The sequence below is a fragment of the Theileria equi genome (genome assembly GCF_000342415.1).
Source record: "Theileria equi strain WA chromosome 4 map unlocalized gcontig_1105316255033, whole genome shotgun sequence".
NCBI lineage: Eukaryota > Apicomplexa > Aconoidasida > Piroplasmida > Theileriidae > Theileria > Theileria equi.
This window is the reverse complement of record NW_004668228.1, coordinates 418,524-443,973: the sequence shown is the minus strand read 5'-3', so window position 1 is coordinate 443,973 and position 25,450 is coordinate 418,524. Positions and strand designations below refer to the sequence as shown.

Sequence of the window (25,450 nt, the reverse complement as noted above, 5' to 3'; positions counted from 1 at the left end):
CTCCAATTTATGCACACATGAGAAACGTGTATGTGGATATAAAAACTTTCAACCAGTAACTAAACGTCGTTTCCGTCTTATATGCACAGCATATTACAACACTAGGGGCCTACCCATTGATGAACAAGGTACAAAGCCATTTGGCGGCGGGAACCTGAATTTCGGACCTGAATACGAGTGTAGCAAAAGTTTACAAAGTATACACTAGTAACATATATTCAGCAACATTCTTACCCAAATTAACTGTGACAGAGGCCCCCATGTATAGAGAAATGGCTGGATGATAATAGCCATCATAAACTTTCAAATTGCATTTTGGGTATATTTCCCCGTTTATCGAAAATTGAACATACGAATCTGAGTTGGAATCAGATTTAGGAATATTGCGAGGATCACATAACATCCCGTTTCGGATAAATTCATAGAGCTTTATGTCATCACTTGGGTCAGTAAAATGTGTAGTGGGTGTTTCCAAGCTTATAAAACAACCAATTGTATCACCAGTACCTGTAAATGGTTTTGTAATTGAATAAAAGTGTATGTATTTATGGAAGTAGCAAAGTTTGTTGGTGGTAGATCATGGTGTATTGTATTTGCGCACAAAGAGTAGGATAAAATCCTAATATAATAAAGCCCTAATATTCCAGTATACCAACAAGAGAATAGTACAGAGGGGAGAGTGTCTACCACCTACCAAGGGTAGTGATATGGGCAGATCTATGAGGGAAATTATAGTGCCTTAGTGATTAGAAATGAGACTATGGAAGGCCATTTCCACGCAACAATACCGGTAATCCCTACTCCACCCAGTCCACTGCCAATGCCAATTCCTACCTTAGCTCCTGTTGAAAGTCCAGGATCCGGAAAGTGTTCCTTCTTTAGTTTCTCAAGTTCTTCCTTTAGAGAGTTATCCTTTAGTCTAGTAGTTTCTCCTTCAGATCTATCAAGCTTTGTCCAAGAATCTGCACCTTTAGTTGTCCTATAATAGTACTTGTATTTCGTTTCTCTCTCACTAACAACCAGTTCTACCAAGAGAAGCCTTTTCTCTTCTGAAGGATGATCTCCATAATAGCAGGCAGTTATACTCTCCAATTTTCTACCTAGCTCACCGTCAGACGTTATACCATTCAGATTAGTTTGTTCAGTATGTTGAACTCCATTTAGTTTAAATAATCCACCACAGAGAGAATGTTCAAACTCAGAATAGCCACCCTCAACTGGAGCCGTTCTCACAGCTATATTTATACCAGTGGTACTATCTGAGTAGGTATTTGCAGGTTTAGATAAGTTTGGAGTAATGGAAGGGTGATATTCCGAAAGTTTTAGAAGTACAGGTATATTAGTATGGTCTGTATCACCATTTGGTTTGTTCTCACGATTCTTTCCAATCTCACTCCAAGTGCTTCCATCAGTAGTATTCCTTCTGAACCACCTTTTCCCATTCTTATTATAGTAAATTAGAAGGGGTGTTCCATTGGGATATGGATATAAGTAAACATAAATAGTAGAGACACCTTTAACAGGTGGTAGTCCAACTTGATCATTTTTATCCCTGAAAGTGGCTACTGACATGGAAGAATAAAAATAACCGAATGAATGTGTGGAGTAGTTGCAAATTGACATACTATAAGGAAACACACGTATGCTTGTAGTAGCACAACCTGGGCATTTGTAAGTATTATTAGTGCCGTTTTTTTCCAAGATATTTATAACGTGAGCTTCGTTCCTGTTACAGTTCTCTTTGTAAATAGCAGCTTCTAAATTACTAGCTGCCTCTTGATCCTTTGTCCAATTATTTGAATTATCATGTCTATAGTACTCATTATATCCTGTTCCAAGTTGAATTATAAGAGGATTTCTAAAGGTATTATCCTCAGACCAGTAGTATACTGAAACACTCTTGTGACTTGCTACACTAATTTCAGAAAGAGTCCTTCCATTGTGATAAATACTGCCAATATTTCCATCCTCTACACTATGTGTCAACTTTAAGTATGGACCATATTTTATAGGATAATCCTCTTTTTTCAAAATTACCTCTTTATTATCACTCTTATAGCAGTATCTTCCTTTACTATCTACTTCAATATTGTTATCTCCTGGATAGTAACCGATCTGTATGGTTACACCCTCTTTGCTCACCCTCCATCTTTATTCAGCAGCATTTCCTAATAGTTCCTCCACTGGTTTATCTATCCTCACCCATTCATCCTTCCACAGTAGTACTCCATCATGTCTCAACTGGTGTGAACAAAATGGTCTGTATGGATGAATGGTGTTCCCTAGGGAACAAAAGTCCACAAGTGAACCTATGCATACTCAATATTGTATTCTTACTATCCTACTAGCCTTCCATGGTACTACTTATAGCAACTACTCAGTATGGCTTCCCTAGTCTCCATACTGGAGAGTCCATAGACACCCATTAAATCTGTCTAACCCAAGGGTCTCCTTTATAGCGATTATAGAACTTAAATCCTGCAAAGCCGATTACTCCAGATACTGTGAAAATGCTAGTCAAGACGCCAGAGATTATATCCCAAGGAGTTTTAGGAGAGTTTTGAGAAGTTTCAGTAGAAGGGCCGCCTTGCATAGCAGCAGCCCGTTGTTGAGGGGGAGGTGGTGGACATTCTTGTAAATCTGGACATCCAGTAGCCTTCTGTAGTTCCGTCACAAGTTCATTAAAGTCATCATGAGTACAGTCTGTTATGTTATTAGGTATTATATTCTCAGATATACCCTGGAATTGTTCCCATGGTTGACTATCAACCTTGTTTTTCTTGTACCAACCCGTAGCTGTGTATCCACCAATATATATCAATAGTGGATTCTTTCCGCAGTAAAATGCGGAGACACTTTGACACCAGAGGTAGGAAATTTGAAGACCAGAAACAGTTGTCTTCACTCTATCACCTCCACTGTGCTCGTTGTACCTTATACCAGCAATTTGTGTTCCACTAGTAATGGAGTGTTTATAGACCATAAGGTGACTTAAGGTGTGATCATGTTCTGTGCAACGAACTTGTACTTTACTTACAGAGACCTTTTCACCATAACCGTCCTTATCCTTTTCATGTTGTTCGCAACAATAACTCTTCTGAGCCGTAGATGTTTCATATGATATATCAATGGTAACAGCATCATTTATCTCACAGTTTAGTAACTCTAAATCCTCCTTAGTAGGTATATCTCCAGTATCTTTGTTATAATGGGTCCATGTGTTCTCTTTGCTGTTACTATAGTATCTATTCTGTCCGCTAATTTCCTGTATTTCTACCAATAGGGCCTTGTCTAACCTATCCTTCCAGTAATAGGCGGAAACCGAAGTTACGTCGCCTCCTTTAGCTCCGCTCACAGTTCCATTCTGATCATCTTGTATTTTTGTAAATTGGAATGGTTTATTTTCCGTCTCAAGGGTATGTTCATACTTGAGGAAGTCAGAGTAAATTCCAGATCCTGTAACTTTAATGAGCTTACCAGTAGTAAGAGGATCTCCTTCATAACTACCTTGCTTTTTTGAGAGATCAATGATTACTTTTGGAATAACCATTACTAGTAGAGTGCATAGATCATAGTGCTCTATACCTCCTCCTGGAGAAATCCATACTCCATATTTATAGTCCCACCTCCACTTAAAGCCTAGTCACTATATGCTACATCTTTGTCAGATCCTTCCTCCATCTAGTTGCACCTCTTCATCCATACATTCATTCATTCTCCCTCACAACTAGCTCACTGTCTGTCAGTATGGAGGACATCCTGTCATCAGTGGGCTGGATAAGTCCTTAGGGGTCTACTTGATGACGGGCATTCTCACCAACAAACTTTTCACGATACCAAATCAGACATTCACTTACCATATGAAACTGCGTAGTCATGCTTTTGCTTATCATGTACGATTTTTCCGTCTACATCTGATAGTGAGAATCCAAAATTATTTACGCCAACTGGCATATCATAGCGCTGATATCTGCAGGCATATCCAATCCTATTCCAAATATATTCATTTACGTGAACCCTTACCTAACATGCCCCTTTATGTTCGGCTTCATGGGATATTCATATCCCACAAATCTCAAATTTTTAGAGTCTGCATTGATATTGACTTCATAGTACCATTTTCCAGCGGAGGAACAATGTGTACTAAATACAGAGGTCCAACCCTTGTAACCCGTAGCTGTCAACCTGTCGCTCGAAAGCTTAATGTTCCTGTCCTTGTACTTTACTGAAAGCTTCGGAACCACATCGTCATCTGATTAATGGTGTTATGGAGTATATGCATGAGTTACAAAGTGAATAGTGGGTGGAGGATTAGAGCCCTAGCAGGGGCCATTAAAGCGATCGCTAAACCTTGAGCCTTTAAAAGAGCATGAGAATGAAGTTTAGTATGGACTGAGACTATAGCATAATTATACGGGAAAGTCAAGAGCTCACAGGTTGTGCATCTGTGTCCAAATGGAGCAATGATACCGCAGAATTTCTTCCTAGCACATCTCTTCCTCCACTGTCGCAGAGTCCCAGTTCCTCTTCTTTATGCCATTCTTGTATAGAATCCGCATGATTGTCAGACTTGTGGCCCTGGAGAGTTAGGAATCCAGCTCTTCCTTAGGTTCCCAGAGGTCGCAATAGAGCTCCTGGACTCGCTACCGCTCATCCAATACTCCTCCTAGCTCCGCTAGCAGTTCGCATCACTCGTTCCTAGGGGCCTTCCTCCTTACAGTAGGATAGCTCACATTCGTCCATATACTGCGTATTCATTAAACAAACCTGAGCTTTTATTTTTATTGTCTACTGGTGCGAGTATATAAGTCCTCTTGAGTCTGGAGACCGGTGACGAGTTTCCAAACGGTGCCTTTTCATTCAAGAACATAATACATTAGAGGTACAAGAGTATAAAATATAAGAGGCCACTACACATTTACACCCAACTCCCACACCTGCCGTAAATGTACAAATCTAGGCCAATGCCGATATACGTGACCGATATTCACCAATTATACCACAGAGAGACTGTACTAGCAGCCATACTGGCAAAGTACCTCCACAGTTACCGCCGTGACCTCCTTCCTAGGCTCATTCCGCCATATTCCACTTCTAAACTCGCTAGCATCATTTACCGGGCCATTAAAATTTCCTTTACAGGAATCCGAGCATGAAGCGCAAAATTCCCCCGGAACAGCGCCATATGGTCGACTAGGGTCCCACGCGGTCGCATTGCGCCTTGTCTATCCATAGCCTACTCTTCTGCTCTCCTGCAATCTCCATGCCAGTGCGCAAGACCCTGAAAGCGGCCCGGGCCGGTCGCAAACCGCCGAGAGTCTCGAACCACACAACATCGCCTACACACTCGCGCCACTTTTTCCTCTGGGACCACACAGTTTTCCTTCACTCCATAAAATCGTCAGTTTTGGCGGTTTATGCCATTTTAAACTCTGCAACGGTACATAAAGACAAATTGTCTAGACTCGCCAACATTTGGCCTATCAGGGGTGTAGACGAGTGCTCATTCGCCTCTTTCCTGGTCACTAGACTTTACGCTCAACATTCAGTGGCAAGTTTACAAGGAGAGGACGTTTATGGGTTACCAACAACCTCATAGACAAGAGAGACGACTACAAGGTGAATGTACGAGGATAACGATAAAAAAAGAAACAAAAGTCTCAACCATGTCACTTTTACAGGAAAGTTCCGAAGAGGACGTCTACATGAACTGCTTCTACAAAGGATGCAGGCATGTGCTGTCGTTTTACAACAGTCCGCCAGTCACAGGCGAGATTGGCCTTCGCAATATACAAGAGATTACCGCAAAAAGACTTGCAAGTTAGTTTACATGTATATGGATGGATTACTACAATGGGAGGTGGCAACTATACAGAGCATAGGAGCATGTGTATTCATAATGTCTAGTAGATGGAAGGAGGATTGCGAATACACCGTAAGGTGGATGAGCGTTGAGTGAATGAGCGTAGCTCATGGGAGCCTCTGTATTCCTTGGTAAATGGAGGAGCTGGTAATAATGAAGTGTTCCAGATTCCTGAAAATGGAAGAGCAATGGCAATTATGCTTCGGTATAGGAACCATGTACCCCTATATTCTGCGGAATTTATGGTATACAGGTGGAGCAAATTTGCAGAGTAATGGGCATGATTTTGGGGGCTACAAGGGGAGTCGGTGAGTAGCAAGAATATATACTATCTTCGGATATGGAATAGAGTACTAGAGAGGATAGAAGTGTAGGAATCTTTGACAATCTACAGCATAATTAAGTGCGTTGAATATTTCCAGATATAAAGCTAACATGAATGGAAAAGTTTTGACCAAAAGAGAGAATTATGGTACTATGCATTACCGGTGCAAGGAGATATAATGGAGGTTTAGGCACTAGTGTATAGAACGGGGAATCTAGTGATAAATGTATGCGAGTGCATAGTCCGACTCTCCCTTGAATATGTGCATGATCTCGAATAAATGAAAAGTTTTGTGGTTTCATGGATGCCAATCAATGAGGAAGGAATCTCCACGTAAAATCAGAATCTAGATATGCTATTATACCACGGAATTTGGTGAGATCGTGAATGGATTAATCCGTGAATATATTTGAGAATGGGGTAGAGGTTATCACTTAGTCTTCCAGAAGAGGACTGATGGTATGACCCGAGAAAAGCAATGGCCAACAAAGCATTGGCAACTATAAGGGGTACATAGAATGAATTTTGTGGGATACACAGTACTCTTTAATGGAGTGCCCAGTACAATACACGTCTTATACGGGGTTTTTGTGAACATGTGTTAACCTTCTCACATCACACATGCTCTAAATGTAATCTCAGGGACAATAAATGATTCACTGAGAACAGTTGTTATGAAAAGCAAAGGCTAATTTAATGTAGTAAATATTTACCAAATGCAGTAAGGGCATCCAAAGAATGAATGTCCCTAATTTTAGACATAAAAAAGACGTGTCCGCAGGGGGGTGTACCCTGTAATAATGGTAGAATTAAAGCTGAGAATGGAAGAGTGGTTGGGTATCCAAACTATGGATACTGCATTCATACTCTGTCCGCTGGAGAGAAGATAACTAAGCTTACATACGGTAAAGTGGAGCTTAAGTTCTCTACACGATGGTCATTTCAATCCTATAGGAATTATTCCAATATAAAGGAAGTAACTACTTACTACCATACAAAGTATGATGGATATTCTGACACAATAGAGGCACCTCTTATCCTGAGGATTCTCAAAGATAAAGGCGTATCCTTTTATGAGAATATATGTAACGGTAAAGATAATGCAAAATGGAAACAGATTAGTCTAAAGAAAGAAGCAAGGAACTTTCCCTCAGATAACAAAGGTACAATCCACAAAGACTTTATTACTAAACTGAATAGTCTTTCCTGTAAATGCCACAACCTTCATGCAGCAGATGTCTGTGAGAATACTAGTCATACGTGCCCGTGTCAAAAGGCAACTGTTACTGTTAGTGGTGGGACTATATACAATATCAGTGCATATGATATGTATCACTATCAATGCAATCCTTACGTAAATATGGTAAAATATAGGAGTAAACCTCTCCTTTATAGAGATTCTATCACTAGTTCACGGTCTAAGTTGCTTAAACTTACCAGGAAACATGCTTGGAAAATTATCGTATATTATTCGGATATTGACAAGAATGAGGAAATAAGAAGACCTATTCTGATGCAGATACCTGATTTTGACGATACTGCGCCGTATTTCAAGATTAACTATCATGTTGATGCTAATATATGGACAAAGTGTGTAGACTTTGAATCCGATCTATTCGATATACTGCATCAACAAAGATGCGTAGTATACAAACCTGTAGATATAAACATCTCTGAGCAAGCAGGCTATCCTAACTCATATTGTAAAATAAAGCACGGAAAATGCCTAAACGATAGGTGTAATGGCCGCATAAATGTGGAACCGTACAATAAGTATAAGATACCGGATGAGTATTCTGCTTACCGACATATTCACAATACTAGAGAGCTGTTAACCATCACTGATTTCATTGGGGGTCCCAAGGAAAATGTATCCTTTCCAATATTTGATGTTAAGGAGGTAGTAGTCTTCTTTGCCTCTTTTGATAAACCTGATGGCCAAGCTACCAAAACACCTCTTCTGGTCTATGTTAGTGACAATGGTGGAGATACTCACAAGTGGTACGGTAGGACTAAGGGTGGTAATAAATGGAAGGTGGAGAGTAGGATAAATGAAAAACATCCAGAGGCAGCCTCTGAGAATGATACTCTTAAAAATACTCTAGATGATATCAAAAGAGAGATGAATACGATTCAAACTACAGATAAACTGTTGAGGGTAGCTGCTGCAGTCATTGCTGATGGAATTGCAGCTGTTGGTGACAAACAACTACTTGAAAGTATAGCCAAGCTCGGAGGAACCGGATCCGGTATAGTCAGTGGTACTATTTTAAAGAAAGCTATTGGTATAGCTGAAGATACTCTTAAAACTGCTAACCTTGTATATTTTCCCGAATCAGGAATAAGGGCCACTCTGGCTCAAAGTTTATCATCCTTCCCTGGTTCTAATGATGAAGGGTATCTTAATACTTTAAAGAAAGTTCTTGGAGTCGGAGCATCTATTGTTACGGGTTCTACAGTTTTGTCAGGTATGGCTTATTGGATCTATAAGAATTATAAAGATTCCTGGAATGATCTTCCTATACTTTCAATTTTCAAGAGAAATTCTTTTAGAGATTCTCTTAGAGGTACTACACCTTATGCTTAAATGTTAGATGAAGACTTCCAATTTAATATTTTCCTCTACCATGGATTAATAACTACCGATAATGTTAAATTTGTTACTAACACCGTACCTCAGCTCCTACGCTACTGTATAGTTGCAATGAATTACGCTCATTCACTATTTCATGCCCTGGCTATTACCACATGACCGCATGTGCTTTAATTTTCTGTTTCACATTAGTGTATTCATCCAATTGTCTTAAATTCATACATTCATTACTCAGTGTTACAATACATTGATGCAAGAAGTGATATCAAGATAAAGTCCCTAAAGGTAAAGGAAAATGAACAACATAAGCTCGATCAAAAGACGAACGAGCGGATAATGGAAATTGAAGAGAAAATGGTAGAGCTAGGATTTATGCTCCCAAAGGTTCTCTATAGTCGTGAAGATTTTAAAGAATATATACATATCGCACAAACTGATGTCATTTCACATTTCCTTTTAAAAATGGCATTTTCAATGGATAAAGAAAGAAGTGAATGGCTTATAAGGAATGAGTCTCGTCTGTTTGATATTCGCCTAGAGAGGCTCCGAAGTATTAAAATCCAAGAAGTTGACGGTGTTGACAAGTTGGAATCGTTTTTGCAGAACCAGGGGATCTACTATGAGAATATTAAAAATCCTACATTGAATACCAGATATATGAACAAGGATGCACAAGAGTTTAATGACTTGATAAAGTTTAGGACGGATTTTGCATTCATAAACAAGCTTTATGTTGTTCCATTTTATCCAGATGCCTCCCAATTGGTAAAGGCACGCTTGGTTACAATTAGAGATTCAATCGCTTATGTCCCACCAAGCAGCCTTTTTATTGTAATTTCAACGCGGTTTAAAATTTGTCTGCAACAATCGCTTAGATTCTTGAGTGAAAACTCGCAAATTTTAAATACACAAGTGCTGAGTGATGAAAGGCTTTCTGGATTCCTCAAGGTGCTTCCAGAGTCTTACCTCGTTACTGACTATTCCAAATTCAATGTTACTGAGGAGAACAGACTCTCTCTTGCAAATATCAATCAGGTATGTTTTTCTCATTTCTCACGTTTCCCTTTTAGATATACAAGGTCACTTTCCCACCATGCATGAGGAGGATATTTTCGCAGTACTTGTAGGTTTTAATCATCTATATATACCCTTCTACAGAAAGAGTGGTCATATGAAACACTGGGGACGTCAACAACTCTGGTTGTTCCTAAAGGGAGCGGGTCTTACACTGGAGGAATCAATGAACCTAAATAGGACAATTTGGAGCGATTCAAACAACTTCGAAAAGGAACACGGCTATAATATTAGACATTTGTATGGTAAAGAGGGTCGTAGAGCAAACTATCCGCCATATAGTTGCGGAAGAATTTTGTCAAAGCTACCAAGCAACGTAGGAGGAAGCATTCACGGGTGTCCATTCAAAGAACTTGACAATAAGGGTCTCTATAGTCTACTGCAAGAGTTTGGACTCACTAGCAAACAGGCTGCTCCAATTGTAGATTTAAAGGCGACACACCAATACCAGCTAGCTTGTGTAGAATATTTTAATCAGACAACGCCAAACGGCTGTGCTGATGGTATAGGAACTCACCCAAATATCTTCTTCCAAGCTAGCTTCAAGGCACGATTTGGAAAACAAGAAGAAAAGGATATAGAACAGGTGTAAACACAAATAATGCACTTTTAAAACTTGCATTTCTACAACAAGTTTGTGAGTTTTTCAAATGGATTAAAATTGTCCAATGCGATTCCAGCTTCTCCAGCTTGCGTAATACGTGAGTTTGAGGGGATTTTTACGTGGTTCTTTATGTGAAAACTTTTACATAAATCGGCAGCCGCTCCAGAATTTGAGTCAAACACCGATCCCGTCATGTTCTCCACCAACATTGCGACCTTGATATTTACATCTTTGCTATAGTTTTAAATGAATGAGTATGTATAATAGGGATGTGGTACTGCCCACTTGACAAGGATGGGCAGTCTATAAAATTAGACTTGTGCGAGCGTAGTATACATCAACTGTAACCATCTGATTCTAAAACCATCCACGTAATAACAATCAGTCATTTCACTAGAGAATGGATTGTATTTAAAACGGTCTCTATAGCCCTTATAACCAATGCAACAATACTCATGAGAGCACAGCACTTTTCAGGTTTTACAAACTTATTCCCTGACATTGCGTCTCTCTTTTTATAAAATTCATCCTCTACAATGGCAATCCAGCAACTATCCATCTTCTCAAATTGCACTGAAGATTTCTTATTCCCTGTAATCAATACTAGAACTAGGAGAGAATTGTGATGTTCTTTATAGTTAAGGAAGCACGATATACACTTTTCCTCTCCGCTAGCCGTCCATAGAGTAACTCCACCATCAACTACTTCCGTAACAGTGTACCCTGGTTTTGTAAAGAAATGCTTAGTAGTTACTCCCAGTAATTCTGCCTCAAAGATCCTGCATTCATCAGTATCCTTATCATCTGCAATGTTTAGGATAAAAGTCCCCTTGAATTTTGCGGGCACTCTTAACTCCTCAATCCTTTTAGAGTAATTACATGTATCATTCCACTTATTTGCGCCATTCTTTACATAGTAGTCATACCTTATCCAGTCATGCATATTAGCTGCAACGAGTACAAGTTCTGGGTTATTGTTTTTTAAATATACCCTGGAATATTCAAGCTTCTCCCCCTTGACAGCAATCCAGAGATTTTCGTTGCCATTTTTTAGCCTTGAGATGGGAACAGACTCGCGCACAATTATCAGCAAGATTTGATTATCATTGTAATGGTATCTGAAAAATTTAGATACATATGGATCAGGATTAGAGATGTTAATAGAATAATCCGTGGGAGATGCATGTGTGGAACATTTTCCTGATAGATTATTACTATTCCAGGCATCTTTCTCCAGATTGTCCCTTTTGGAAAAAATTTTTATTTTCATCAATTTTTCGTTATAAACCTCCTTTTTAATCTCTATCCACACCTCATTTTCCTTGGAAAAATATCGTTTCCTACGTTCAAAACCACCCTGAAGATACAAAAACACTATAGACGATATTCCCCTTTTATGATATCCTGCAAATACTCCGCATTTATCAGCCGCTGCCCCCTTGCCACTCTCCCAAATTACTTCACCATTTTCAGCTACTCTATCAAAGTTATTACCATCCTTTGAAGTAAATGCCTTATATATCAAGTCATTGGTGTTATTTTCCATAAAATATACCTTGTCTCTGTCTGGATCCTTTGAAAGGTCAAGAGTGAACCTTTTTGGAGAATCTTTGGTTATATCCTCAGATAACCCATTTAAATCTTTTCCAGTGTACAAATTTGCTTTTAGATTTATATTTTCAAAATTATCCACAGAAAAACATGACCCTAGTAACCACACTATGCAGAGTGCAGGGATAACTCCCATCACACGAGACCATCATATAAGGTTCACATTTTAATAAGCCCGCTTATTTAACCTTTATAACACTTTTATTCAAGCCTTTTGCATTATTACAGAAGAGTAATAATATTTGCAAACCCCATCGAAAGAGATAATAAACAGATGGGAGATGGATGAACCAAATGATTATTAGAAAATATATTGCAATATTACACCAATTTCACCGTCAAAGGTATTCCCATCGTACTCCAAGAGGTGGAATATATTCCCAACTTGTGCATTTTCCAATGTTGTATATATCCTCTATATTTCATCAGGTTCCATGACTATCATTCTAGAGTCGATGCATAGCACACTTGCACAAGTCCAACTTTATAGAGATACTCCACAATTCCGAATCAGCGTGCAAAACTTACCAAAATTGAGCGCTTCTAATAACGTCATCCACAGACCGTTTTTGCGGTGTGGTTACCAAAATCGCCCTCTTGTTACACTTTTCAAGCAAACTTGCAATGGTAATCAGTTCATCAGATGTACCGGGTGGGCAGTCCACTACGAGATAATCCAGAGTCTCCCAGTGCACTCCCGTTAAAAAGTGCTTAATAAGCGAGTCCTTCTTTGGCCCTCTCCAAATAATTGCAGCCCTTTCGTCCTGCAGTAAATATCCAATGGACATTACCGCCAACGAATCTTGAATATAAACCGGGGTCCAACCATAGGCTGATTCATAAACCTCATGACCCCGCGTATTTGTCATTCCTGGTATACTGGGCCCAGTAATGTCAATATCCAACAACCCAACCCTGAAACCTTGCTTCTCGAGAGCAAATGCAAGCTGAGTAGATATTGTCGATTTCCCAACTCCGCCCTTTCCAGACATTACCAAGAGCACTTCTCCGATATTACTTAGCGAATTATAAACAGACTCCTTTAACCCCTCGGCTGCACGCTGCGATTCTCCAGAAGCGCATGCACTCTGATTTGGACATCCTTCACAGGCGGATGATTTTCCTGCGCGGGAGCTATCCATTCCTGGACATTCCTCTGGGATGTCCCCTCCATTCTTACTTGCGACTCTCCCTTGTACAAATTTCCTTATGGCATAGTAGGAGGCAATCAAAAAGGCATACTTGAACTCACGTTGGTAGCACTCTACAAAATCGTAGAATCTGCCGAGGAAGGAGGTATTCTTTTTTTCCTCACTCTCCATTGAAGAGACATGGATCTTTTTTAAATCTGCAGAGCTAAATGTGATTCTGCTTATCCTTGAGCGACTCTAGAGCGTCAGACTTTGTAGTCAAGATCAAAGTTGGTCCGTAACTCTTGAAAACCTTTCTCTTGGCATTCAGAGAAGTCACCTCGTAAATCGCGACTTGGTTGGCCGTTTTATAGTTCAAATTGTCCATTTAAATGGCCTGTACGTCGTTTTATTAGTGAATGTAATGAGGATGAAGAGATGTTTAGAGGCCAGAAGCGAGATTTTGAGGCCATGGAGGAGAGTAATGCTATGAAAACTCATCACGTTGTCCAGTGTGACTCGCTACGCTCATAGACAACCACCGTTGGTCAACCTGCGGTAGTTTTGTTAGAATAGATCCATCTCTTGCGCCCTTTATCTGTTTAAAATACGCAATATCCAGAGATTCGCCTGCAAAGGTCCACGGGGCAGCCGGGGCTCCCCCATGGCCTCAAAATTGACGTTCCAGCCGCTAATCCTCATCCAGATGGAGATATAGTGTATATACGGGCCACAGGTGCGACTTACATTGGCGTTGCTTCGTTAAAATTGGCGTATAACAGCGAGTATGAAAAAGTAGCTAAATAGAGCAAACTACGAGATAATAAAGAGGAAAATTAAAACACAAATAGATGGGAAACAAGAAACCGGAAGGAATGTGGCAGGGTACGGACTTTTAGGCTGCGCTTTTGGGTGTGGCAAAGTGTGGCTGAGGGGTCGCCGTTGGTAGGAAAATTCTCGCCTTTTCTCCGCTGATCCTTGATCCTGGCGAAGGAACAGCGACAGCTGGGCCGGGGAGAGCGAATGCGATGGATAGCACCGATTGCGCGAGAATGTACCTTTTGCTCACCAAACGACTTTGCATGAGGTAGGGTACGCCACAGTGTGACTTGCTCATTTTCTTCTAAATTCGCAACTTTTCCTCCTGCGTTCTTTATTTATTAAAAACATCTTTAATACTCTTTTTAAGTCCTATTCATGGGCTACTCTCCTCTCACATTTGGGAAAGATGGGTTCCGTTTGCACAAAGGGTGAACACAAAAACGCCTCTAGTGTAAAGGAAGAAAAAGAGGAGCCGCAGCCAGAGGAAAAGGCACCGGCCGAAGGTAAGTGTACAGAAATTCCCCTCAAGGCGCCGGGACACAAGTGTCTAACACCGCCGTTCCACACGCATAAACACAACAACTTACAGAGCCCAGCACTACCAGCTCCAAGGGATTTGCAACCTCCGGGTTCGGCCTCAAGTCTCTGAACAAGTGGGACCTCGACTACGTCTCACATCTCGTCGGACACCCAGTCACCAGCTTTGAAACGTCCCGAATCATACACGCAGAAGACGGACGCACCAAGAGAACGCCTATACTACTCTCAGACGGATCCGTGTACTTTGGACAGTGGAAGGTAAGTTGTGGGTTTTGGTATCAAAGTTTGTTGGTGAGGATGTCCATACTAACCATTCTGCTCACACCAGTTGAGACATGAATGAGTTACTATTAAGGAAGGATGAGGGAAGGATAGTATGGAGGATAATGTGGTAGCTGGATGTACCATGAGCCATCTCTGCAAAGATGATAAATGGGAGGATCATACTCCAAACCACAAGTGACAATTCACCTCTCAAAAAAGCCAAATGATGATAATCCTATCACATATCCCGAAGATACTAACCTCGTTACTGTCAAAAGATCTTTCTATCCTACTGGGTCTACGCAGGATTTCTACAGGTATACTCATGAGTGGGATGGAACGAAATACAGACTTGCAGAGATCCCAGATGACAGTGGTAACAGAATTAACATTTCAGGACTAATTCATGTACAGAATGTCACATCAGTTTCTGCCTATTCTTGGAAGGTTGGAGGTAAGGCACTCATAGTAGGAATTACAAAAAAGAGTGGTGGTAATAACACTACTTACTATGCCAAGAATGTTAATGGTCCTCCTTGGTATCCAGTTTTTGGAACCTCTTTTTCGGATCCTCTGGATGCTGAGCTTCTTGAGGAGAAACTGGACGAACTTAACTGTTATTTCAATAATGCAGTTACCATAAATCTAACCTTTCAAAATTCTGAGGCAATTTCTAAGAAGACTCCCAGTGGTAATAAGTATTGTTGCCCTGAAAATACTCATACTAAGAGGGTTTCTGTTGAGCAAAAGACTGTTTCCTGTTCAACACATCGTGACTCTGCTACATTATTCAAACATGAAGTTAATACTGGTGAATGGAAGGTAGCCGCTATCAAGTACAATGATGCCGGTAGAAGAAAGAGAGTAAATATTCCTGACCTTAACTTACCTACCAAACAGTCAGGAAAAGTTACAGTTGATTTATTTTACTCTGATACTAGGGATCCAGTACTCATATATGTAGATCCACCTTCAGACTCTGGTGTTGCAGGCTGGTATAAAAGAGAAGGTAATGATGATGGCAAACTTTGGAGACGAATAGAACTAAACATAACACCAGATAAGTTAACTAAGACTACAGACTGTACTAGTGAAGGTGATTTTAAAAAACTTGTGGCTCTGCTTAATGAACTTGGATGCTACAGCTTGCAAAAATGTACCCAAGTTGACCCAGAACATCTTGGACAGAACGGAGTTCAACGTGAAGAACTTACCGCAAAGCCTGCTGAAACAGAGAAGAAACTTGAAACTGAGAGAAGGCAAGCATCTCAAGGTAATGGACTTGGTCCAGGAGCTATAGCCGGAATATCTATTGCAAGTGTCGGTGGAATAGGGGTTACCGGTGTTACTGTGTGGAAATGGCCTTCTATAGTCTCGTTTCTAATTGCTCGTCTGTAATGTACTCTCCCTACCTGCCAATAGGCAGTACTAGGACAAATAGACTCCCCTCTAGACTACTCTCTTGTTGGTATACTGGAATATTAGGGCTTTATTATATTAGGATTTTATCCTACTCTTTGTGCGCAAATACAATACACCATGATCTACCACCAACAAACTTTGCTATCTTCCATAAATACACATACTCTTCATTAATACATTCATCTATAGGGGACTCATCGCGATGGATTTGGTCACTATTTTGTATCTGACGGAAGTCAGTATATCGGCTTCTTCTTGAATGATTTATTTCACGGCCATGGGGAGATGCAATTCCTGAATGGCGATTCATTCAAGGGGCTATTTAAGCACGGTTTAAGGAATGGAAAAGGAATACTAAACTATAGCAGTGGTGACATGTACGAGGGAATGTGGAAAAACGGAGTACGTATGGGATACGGAGTAGAACGATATCTAGACGGCTCTGTATATATGGGTGGTTTTAGAAACAACAGGAGATTTGGCAAGGGTGAACTTAAAACGGCGGACGGAACTATATATGAAGGATCCTTTAATAACGGGATTTCAGGTCTAGGCAAGATGTACTGGACCAGCGGAGAATCCTATCAGGGGTATTTTAAAAATGGAATAAAACATGGAAAGGGTACAACAATGTGGAAAATTGGTCCAGTTGTAAGTCAGAAGGGAACATATAAAAATGGCAAGATGAACGGCCTATTCCGCACAGTATTGCGGGACGGAACGGTTGTTGATGGTTTTTATGTGGATGATACCCTGGTAGAGCAGCCAGAGGAAGAAGCAGTACCTGCGGAAACACCAGCAACCCAAGGAGAACGGAATAAGGAGGAACAACCTGATGGAGAAAATGAACTTACAGATGCTTCCACAGAGCATGGAAGCATGGATGACGCAGTTGAAGACGGTAAAGATTCAACACACATGACTTCAAACTATGCTGATACCAGTGTCTCTCTATCAGTAAAGGAGATTCCAATTGAGTATAAAGACTATAATAGTGATTTTATGGATTCAGATCCATCTGAAGAGTTTGTGCCCCCAAAACACAAGGGGTGGCACAAACCAAAGACTCATAAACAACCCTTTCCTAAAGGTAACAAGCATGGGAATGCAAGAAACTATGTATATTAGACACAGGCAGTATCACAGGTATGCCTAGATGAAATTTTAATAATCTAGGTTTTAATAGTGCTTCCAAATACAGTAATAGTGGAGACGATCACGTTACCTACCCTGCTTTAATATTTTAAAAGGTTATAGTAACCAAGTTAGGTACTAAAAACGTTTAGGCATATATCAATAATGTTCTTGTGGACTCTTCGAGTCTTTGCATTCAGATGCATTGTTTTACCCCTAGGGTTTTGATCCTAAATGTGGATTAAATTTGTAACAACGCGTGTATATGTTTACATGTCAGAGTACACAAGGAATTATAATTTCTTTGGAGTCGTCATACCAATGAGTCTGGTAATTAAGGCCTTGTTTGGACTAAAGAAGATCATCGTTCCCTCGTAGACAATGATGCATGTTATAGCTACTCCAGAGATTATTCCTACTGCCAAGAGGGGATTTCCAGAGGATGTTTTGGAAATCAATGGCACCTTTTCTGCGACTTTTCCGCTACTAGTTGGCTTGTTCTCTGTTTTGGGTTTTTCTGGTGGTTTGTGTTGTACAGGAGTTGGCTTTTTATCTTTAGTTTTTTCATCGTTTGCATCCTTTTTAGGGGCATTTTGTGTAGTAGGTTTTTCCTTACTTTCTGTTTGAGTGGGATTTGTAGGTGGAGCGGGAGTCTTTACGATTGTGGTGGGTGGATGTTTAATCTTTTGGAGGAGTTCCTTGATTCTATATCCATAGTTACCACCTTTTGGAATATCTTTTACCTCCTTCCATGTGTTTCCTGCGGTTTTCGTATATGCTTGTCCTCCAGGAGAAAGAGTAATGAGAAGGGGAGAGTTGTTGTCATGGTCAGAAGTGAGATAATATACGTCTACCCCAGTGTACTTTTTATCTCTAATCCCCCAAAATCCATTTTGCTCCTTTGATTTGTATTTTATCTCCCCCAAATAAAAGTATTGGCCAGTGAATATGTGACTGTATTTCTTGTAGCCGGTAAGACCTGCAGGACTGCTGACCGGAGATTCCCCCTCGATAGTTATTTTCCTACCACATTCATGATCGTACTTGTCACCATGTTTGGCAAGAGAAATGTCAACAGTCCCAAAACTGTAAATTGGAATCAGACTAAAGGAACAATGACTTGCCATTTTCCTCCTTGTCCTTTAAACTCTGTTCATGTCTAATTCCTTATACATTAAATTTATATTTTTCTAAATCAACTGTACACATGTATGGTCCAATGTCTATTATACACATTACAAATTTTGCTGATTTACCCAAGATTGGCAAAAATACGATGGGGGTTTTTTACATGCACAACAGTTTACAAGTCAATCTTTGATTGGATTAATTGCGGTACATACAACCAGAAAAATTATGGAAAAGAGCTAAAGGTATGGAACACAACAAGAGGGTATTTACGGAGGAAACTCAGCAGAACCTTCCGATAGTCAGTTGTTGTGATCAGGGTAGAGTTTAGTCTTAAGGGGTTCACTAAATTTAGAGTGATTATCCTTAAGATTAGTGAAGTTATTAATGCCAAGACCTCCCAGGAATCTTCCAGTTTGTCTTTTAACCATTGGATGGACTGGATACAAGGTTTTACTAAAAGGATCTATGGATGGTTTCCTGAGAACTCAACTGACTCATGTGGAACGTTTATATGGATGTTATAAGAGTTATGATGATTTGTTGTAGCTACTCTTCAGATTCTTTGCCATCTTCCAGATTGCCAAAAGTATCATCTGCATTTACCGCTTCTTCATTCGCTTTCTCTGTTTTATTATTCTTGATTTCATTTACTTTCCTGCTGACATAATCATAAGTGGTCTCCTCCCAGGCTCCATTAACCTTTTTAAAGTACTTTATAGATACACAACCTTTATATTCTACATATGCAATGGGAGTTGGTGAATCCAATGAGATTCTTAGCTTTTTAAACTCAGTCTTTATATTTCCTACTTCTACTCTTCCCTCACTGAATGAGGTAAACTTCACGTCCTTCTTGGGAGTAAAGACCTTCCATTTTATGCCATCCTTAACTTCTTCCTTTACACCTACTTTTGACGGGTCTGGACTAGAGAGGTCAAGTGCTTCACCATCTGTAATATCTCCTCTACAAAAACAATTTACGCCACAAAACTTTGCTATAAACGCCAAGTAGAACAGAGAAATGAACTTCATCTTATAACTTAATGACTGTACTTTTTTCTATAAAATTCGGAAGAAGAAACATTCATCTGGGGCATCAGGATTTTATTCCCGATAATAGGCACGCATTCCAGTCAACCGGATGGATCATTAGGTCTCAAATTGGAATGTATGTCATTTTCCAAGTTCCCAAGTTCGGGGTAGTTGCTACTGGAGGACTTAGACTTGTTCTTGTTGGGATTAGAAATGCCTGAGTAGGAGATTAGGCAACCTGTTACTGGGAAGGTCATAATTTGAGAGCATTCTTCCAGAGTTCTTGGCTCTATAAAACTTCCACAAAAAGATATGGACCGGTGATGGTAACATGATTGTCTGAATCTGTTTTCTCCCTCATTAGTAGATTTATTGTTTGGAATGTTCCATGCATTTTAAGTCTCCAGCAGATCTTTAAGGTTATCTCTGGACACATTTGTAACATCATTCTGAGACACTTTATAAACACATCACTCATTACCCTTACCATTATTCCTGGGACAAAGTAGTAAACAGAGCCATCCTCATCAGAAGCTTCCCTCATCTATACTACATCCCATTCTTCACACTACACACCTCTTCCAATGGGGTGTGCATGCAGAATCTTCCGGTAAGGATACTCTGATGTTATCAATACCCATACACCCAGACCACCCTTGTGGTATTCCAAGAATGTATACACCATAACTACACTCATAAATTTGATGGGTTGGCACAGTATAGCATAAACGAATGATCCGGGCAACCACGGAACGAGCCCACTAGTCGGCAAATTAACCACCGCTGTCCCTGCACACCTATATACTCACTAATAAAAAGTAAAACGCAAGTCAACTAGTTACTCAGCGCAACCTCCTGGCTTCTCTTTCGGTTTCCAAGAGAGCCAAAATGTCGCCTTCTCTAACTGGGCCCTTGACGTTTCTGATCAAAGTACGGCCCTCCCAGCCGGTCTCACCCATGAAGTCGACGCGGACCTGGATGACACCACCACGGCTGCCAGTACGTCCCAAAATCTTATTGACCTTTGCCAACTTTGGTTGTTCCATTTTCGCTATTTAAATCCTGAATGAATGTGTATTATGTGAATGGAGCGTAGCTGAATGAATGCGAGCTACGGAGTAGCGAACGCCGTCGTTAGACGGAGTCCCGAAGAATGAGAGACTAGAGCGACTAACAGGAGCTCTATGGCGATCTCTGGGAGCCCATGTAGCTCTGCAGAGACGGTAATAATGGAGGAGAGAATGGGCCAAGTAGTGGCCACTATGGCTGATCCAGCAGCTCCCATAGCTCCACACTGCCTCATCCATTGGAGTACCATAAAAGCCAGGAGCTTGTGGACGGAACAAGGCCGTACAGAGGACAGTACACCCAGAGGCTGACCTCGGGGCACCACCTCCCTGGATCCAGCGAGATCGGTCATGTACCACAGGCCTCTTGCCAAAGGCTCCCAGATTGTCCGCCGGGGACATGAAAATCGCCAATTTGCAACTCATTTCGCCACTCAAAACATCATTTTGCACTCACCAGTCAGTTTTCGAGCCAACGGTCGGTTAAACCCTTAAAACGGCGTTGTTGTCTTGAAATTTTTTAAAAAATCAAAAGTTTAATTCAACTTGGCGATACGTTGGAAATTGGCAGCCGGAAGGTCAGACGCCAATGGGGGACTCGGGGTGGGGACGCCAAACGCTACACAGCGGAGGGGCCCGGACCAGCTACCGTTTCCGGCCGTCGTTTCGCCCCCAAACTTTCCAGGATCGTTGATGGTACTTTCATAAAGAGACGTTCTTCCCCTTGGGTTCACATTCATCCCGGAAGTCGCTCTTCCTTTTTTCATCCTCCCGGGGGAAGAACGTCTCTTTATGGGTTAGCAGGCCGGGATACCATCCTGCGACTCAGTCCACCACCAAGTGTGGTCGGAGTTTGGCCGGTTACTGCTCCAGCCTGGGCTACTATTCTCCGAGAACCAGACATTCCTAGGGGTACAGAATGAAAGATGAAGCTACTACAAGTTAAGTCTGGTATGGTGACACCATGGGATAATCTAGTTACCGAGAAGCTCAAAGTCGTCGGTAACGCCGGAAAAGCTCGCAATCTTTTCCCGAATCTTGGAGCCCTGGGACCAGGTAATGTGGTCCTCCATCGCCCTCGTCACGTGGTACGCTGGGTTATTTATCACCTCCATTCCGACCTGGACATCTGCATAATAGGTATATGCTTGTTAATGGATGAAGTGGCGCATGGAACCGTGCCCTAAAAGCGTACATGGAGGCAGTACTATAGACTACGTAGACATGAAAAAACCAACGTCCTTGTTCGATGTAGGTAATGGCTTGTTTGAGGTGCTCGCAAAATTTGCGTTGGACCAGCACGACTGCCAGCCTCCTTCTGCAAAACGTCGAGGCGGAAATCTTTTCGCAGACCTCCAAGTTTGACCTCAGAGAGATGATTCCCATTTGGTACCTGTATAGTGTATGTGATGGGTGAAAGGTAGAATGTTGGTATGAGAGTGAAGATGTATGATGGGAAAGTATGAGTAGTAAGATTGCTCTATTGTTGTATGTCTGCACAAGTCCTAGCATTCCAGTATACCAACAAGAGAGTAGTCTAGAGGGGAGTACTACAGACGAGCAATTAGTCGTGCAAGTATAGAGGGTCCCTTCCATACGGCAAGACCACCCAAACCAGCCGTTGTTAGACTACTTCCACCGATCTTTAGGGTATCTGTAAGTGCAAGAGGAAGTGAAGAACTTGCATTAGGTGGATCTGGAATGTGTACCTTCTTAAGTTTATCTAGCATTTCCTTGAAATCAATTAGTTGAGTAGTTTCCTCTCCATCAGATCGAACAAGCTTTGTCCATGAATATCCAGAAACAATTGGTCTGCTATAATATACGTGTCTCTTATCACCGTTTTTTCTCAGTAGTCCTACCAATAAAAGTTTCTTCTCATCTGAGGAATTGTTTCCAGAGTAGTATGCCGTTACACTCTCAAGGGGTTCTTCAGAAGTTATACCTTTTAAAATAGTACTGTTACCATGTTTAACACTCTTGACTTTGAATGGTTGATTTGATGATTCAATATATGTAATTTTATAGAAGCCAGAACCAGAAGGATTCTCATTTCTAGTAACAGAAAACTTAAGAGTGTTTCCAACAGGGCTGTATGAACCTGACTGGGAAAGATCTATTGTAACTGTTGGGGTGGAGAGTTTCTGGAGAAGGTTCTGAATATTGGAAGGAATTTTACCTTCAATAATAGGAGCTTGAATTAAGCTATCTTCATTCTTCCATTCATTATCCCCAATATACCTACTAAACCATTTACTTACTGGAGTGGAGATGTACAAAAGCAAAGGACTTCCAGAAGACTGAGGATAAAAGTATACACTAATTCCATTGATATCCTTTAAAACGGGTATTCCTCTCTGTTCTACGTTTCCAACAAAAAATTTTGAGATGGAGTAAATAGAACCTCCATTTATCTGGTGCCAATAATTAGAGTATCCTGAGGATGTCTTTGGTTGTACAGAAATTTCTACGTTGCACGTTGACATTAAACACTTATAATTATTTTTATCGGTATGAGTTTGTGAGAGGTCAAGATGATGAGCTTTGTTTCTTGCACAGTTCCGCTCATTAAGAGAGCCTAGAAGACCATGTTGTTTAAAATAGCTGCCTGAATCATGCCAGTTAGTACTACTATTATTATCATTGGTGACATAGTATTTTTCTTCATTTCCTAGTTTAACAAGTAGAGGATTTGTGTAACCAGCATCTCCAGCCCAGTAAAAAACAGTTACTGTTGTATGAGTTACAGCACCAGACAATCCATTAGTACCATGATTTTTATACTTTATAGCCCCAATTGTAGTACCACTGTTTGGCTCGTGCTCACATTTTATATATCCTTCCAAACCTCTAGGATTTTTGGTCTCAGTGACAGTTACATCAGTCTTAGAATTACCGCCATATTGATATGTATATTTATTTGTTGTCTCAGTTGGATTAAGTATATCAGGGCTGTGTCCAATGTCAATATCTACAGTTTGATCCTGGGTCATCCTCCATCTTCACTCACCAGTATACTACACTAGTTCCTCCACTAGTGTCTCTAACTCCATACTATCTTCCATAATACTAATCCATTGATGTCTCAACTGGTGTGAGCAGAATGACCAGTATGAATGACTAGCATACTCCCTAGACAACCATTCATCCACACTCAACTCGAATATACCATTTAAACTTACAATTTTTCCAGCAGGGCATCCGTCATTTTGATCCTAAACGGGTCATCTTCCGGCAGCTTTCTGAGCTCGTTTGTCAGCTTTGTAATGTTTCCGACCAGTTTGTTGTACCTAAAGGGTAAATGTCGTCATGAAAAAGACAAATGGAGAGAGACGGGAACTCCTTGACCTACTTGTGGTAGTCCTCTGGCTCCTGGATCATGTACCGCCTCAGTATCTTGGTCTCTCTGTGCGTATCTTCGCTCTTCCAGTCGAAAAAGTTTGTCTTTTTCAAGAGCTTCCGCTCATGATACTTGAGCTCTCTCATTTTCCGTCTATTGGCAATTTAAAGAACCGATTGCGATATTTCGATAGTTTTAAAAGTTAAACAGCTCGTTAAAGGTACATACTGTGTTTGTTTGGCTGAAATTTAGGGAATAAATGGCATGTAAAGCCTTTTATAGACAAATGGGCAGATTACTGGCTAAACTGCAACTATTTGCCCAGATTTTATACACAAAAATATTTCAAATTATGAAAGACAAGAGTTTGTGGTTAAAATACGGACAGAAAATGAGATTTTGGACCACGGAGTGGGTGGCCATGTTGTGTGGATTTTGTTGTCCCCAAATGCAGAGTTTCCGTCACTTTTAAATTTCAATTTTTTATCCTCTACAGTTTAATGTTACCATCTCCTCTTGTGCCCATTTTTGGCCTAATATCATGGTCAGGAGTGGATATAATGGAGGTCTCTTCTTCACACTCCCTCAACGTTTTTGGCGTAAGCAGAGCTCAGCTTCTTCTGTAAAAATTTTTGTAGAATTTATAGTTATGGTAAAAGGGAAAATACGGTGGTATAATGTCTATGTAGCTATAGGTGGCCCAGAACATATGTTAAAGGAGTGTCATACTAGATCCTCGTTTTAACGGCTAACTGTGCCTCAATTGTGCAAATATGCGGCTTTAATCATCTTTATTATATGGTAATAATGGTGGTTCTATTGGAAGTTTCTGCATACTGTGCAGAATAAACTTTATAATGACGCTGAAGAGAGTTGTGGCAGTTGGAGTTTAAGCTTGCATGCAGCGGTATTGGCGGGACCAATTGGATATAACTAAGCGTAATAGACCTCTATATAAACAAGAGAATGTTGTAAAAATGTGACAGGTCTCAAACAGCCCTTTTTAGTGCATAGTAGGAGAGTAGTCTTCATGGGATACTTTGTTCCCATCTACGCTAGTTTTATATATAGCTGGAATTATCTCACAGTATACATTTTTAGCTCTATATAGGAATGTAAATAGTGGGTTATAAGGCATAACGAAGTGAGATAACTGGAGAAACCCAGCGACAGAGACGCTCAGCTCATTGTCTATTAGGAACCCTTGCGTAAGAATTTTGGCTTTTCAGCAAATATAGCCATGAATATGAAGGAAGATTGTACACCGAATTTAAACCCAGAATAACTCTGTAAGGTGAGAATCAAAGAGAATAATGGGCGTAAATAGCCTACCAAACTTTCCAGAATAATGATCAATATAACTCAGTACAACACTAAAGAAATTTAAAGGTTAATAGGAGTTTTATAACGCATCCTAAAGTTTCTAAGTTCAGGGAATAACCACCGCTATTAATCTCCGCGACTGCTACAGAGAGCGATTGAGTAGCCTCATCCCACT

At 40.5% G+C, this 25,450-nt stretch overlaps 8 protein-coding genes across 8 annotated transcripts; 2 read left to right on the top strand and 6 right to left on the bottom strand.

The window, feature by feature from the left end:
- Positions 1-190: 190 nt before the first annotated feature.
- On the bottom strand, positions 191-4,870 carry BEWA_013680 (conserved hypothetical protein; the record flags this gene model as incomplete). The annotated part of the gene is made up of 4 exons (XM_004832204.1): positions 191-507; positions 3,858-3,988; positions 4,024-4,252; positions 4,768-4,870. The coding sequence occupies 4 exons, from the start codon at positions 4,868-4,870 to the stop codon at positions 191-193; spliced, it is 780 nt and encodes a 259-aa protein (XP_004832261.1).
- A 552-nt stretch (positions 4,871-5,422) lies between these two features.
- BEWA_013670 (DNA primase large subunit, putative) lies at positions 5,423-10,447 on the top strand (the record flags this gene model as incomplete). The annotated part of the gene is made up of 4 exons (XM_004832203.1): positions 5,423-5,820; positions 9,017-9,816; positions 9,852-9,904; positions 9,940-10,447. Exons 1-4 carry the CDS (start codon positions 5,577-5,579, stop codon positions 10,445-10,447), a joined length of 1,605 nt encoding a protein of 534 aa, XP_004832260.1. The 5' UTR covers positions 5,423-5,576.
- Positions 10,448-10,479: 32 nt separating this feature from the next.
- On the bottom strand, positions 10,480-13,392 carry BEWA_013660 (conserved hypothetical protein; the record flags this gene model as incomplete). Its single annotated transcript, XM_004832202.1, has 2 exons — positions 10,480-10,693; positions 12,599-13,392. 2 exons carry the CDS (start codon positions 13,390-13,392, stop codon positions 10,480-10,482), a joined length of 1,008 nt encoding a protein of 335 aa, XP_004832259.1.
- A 928-nt stretch (positions 13,393-14,320) lies between these two features.
- On the top strand, positions 14,321-17,376 carry BEWA_013650 (MORN repeat domain containing protein; the record flags this gene model as incomplete). The annotated part of the gene is made up of 3 exons (XM_004832201.1): positions 14,321-14,525; positions 14,612-14,820; positions 16,438-17,376. The coding sequence occupies exons 1-3, from the start codon at positions 14,429-14,431 to the stop codon at positions 17,374-17,376; spliced, it is 1,245 nt and encodes a 414-aa protein (XP_004832258.1). The 5' UTR covers positions 14,321-14,428.
- A 299-nt stretch (positions 17,377-17,675) lies between these two features.
- On the bottom strand, positions 17,676-18,509 carry BEWA_013640 (hypothetical protein; the record flags this gene model as incomplete). The annotated part of the gene is made up of 1 exon (XM_004832200.1): positions 17,676-18,509. The coding sequence occupies one exon, from the start codon at positions 18,507-18,509 to the stop codon at positions 17,676-17,678; it is 834 nt and encodes a 277-aa protein (XP_004832257.1).
- Positions 18,510-19,059: 550 nt separating this feature from the next.
- BEWA_013630 (signal peptide containing protein) lies at positions 19,060-19,545 on the bottom strand (the record flags this gene model as incomplete). Its single annotated transcript, XM_004832199.1, has 1 exon — positions 19,060-19,545. The coding sequence occupies one exon, from the start codon at positions 19,543-19,545 to the stop codon at positions 19,060-19,062; it is 486 nt and encodes a 161-aa protein (XP_004832256.1).
- Positions 19,546-20,387: 842 nt separating this feature from the next.
- On the bottom strand, positions 20,388-20,591 carry BEWA_013620 (40S ribosomal protein S28, putative; the record flags this gene model as incomplete). Its single annotated transcript, XM_004832198.1, has 1 exon — positions 20,388-20,591. One exon carries the CDS (start codon positions 20,589-20,591, stop codon positions 20,388-20,390), a length of 204 nt encoding a protein of 67 aa, XP_004832255.1.
- Positions 20,592-21,586: 995 nt separating this feature from the next.
- Positions 21,587-24,098, bottom strand: BEWA_013610 (40S ribosomal protein S4, putative; the record flags this gene model as incomplete). Its single annotated transcript, XM_004832197.1, has 4 exons — positions 21,587-21,741; positions 21,851-22,005; positions 23,795-23,902; positions 23,965-24,098. The coding sequence occupies 4 exons, from the start codon at positions 24,096-24,098 to the stop codon at positions 21,587-21,589; spliced, it is 552 nt and encodes a 183-aa protein (XP_004832254.1).
- Positions 24,099-25,450: the final 1,352 nt, after the last annotated feature.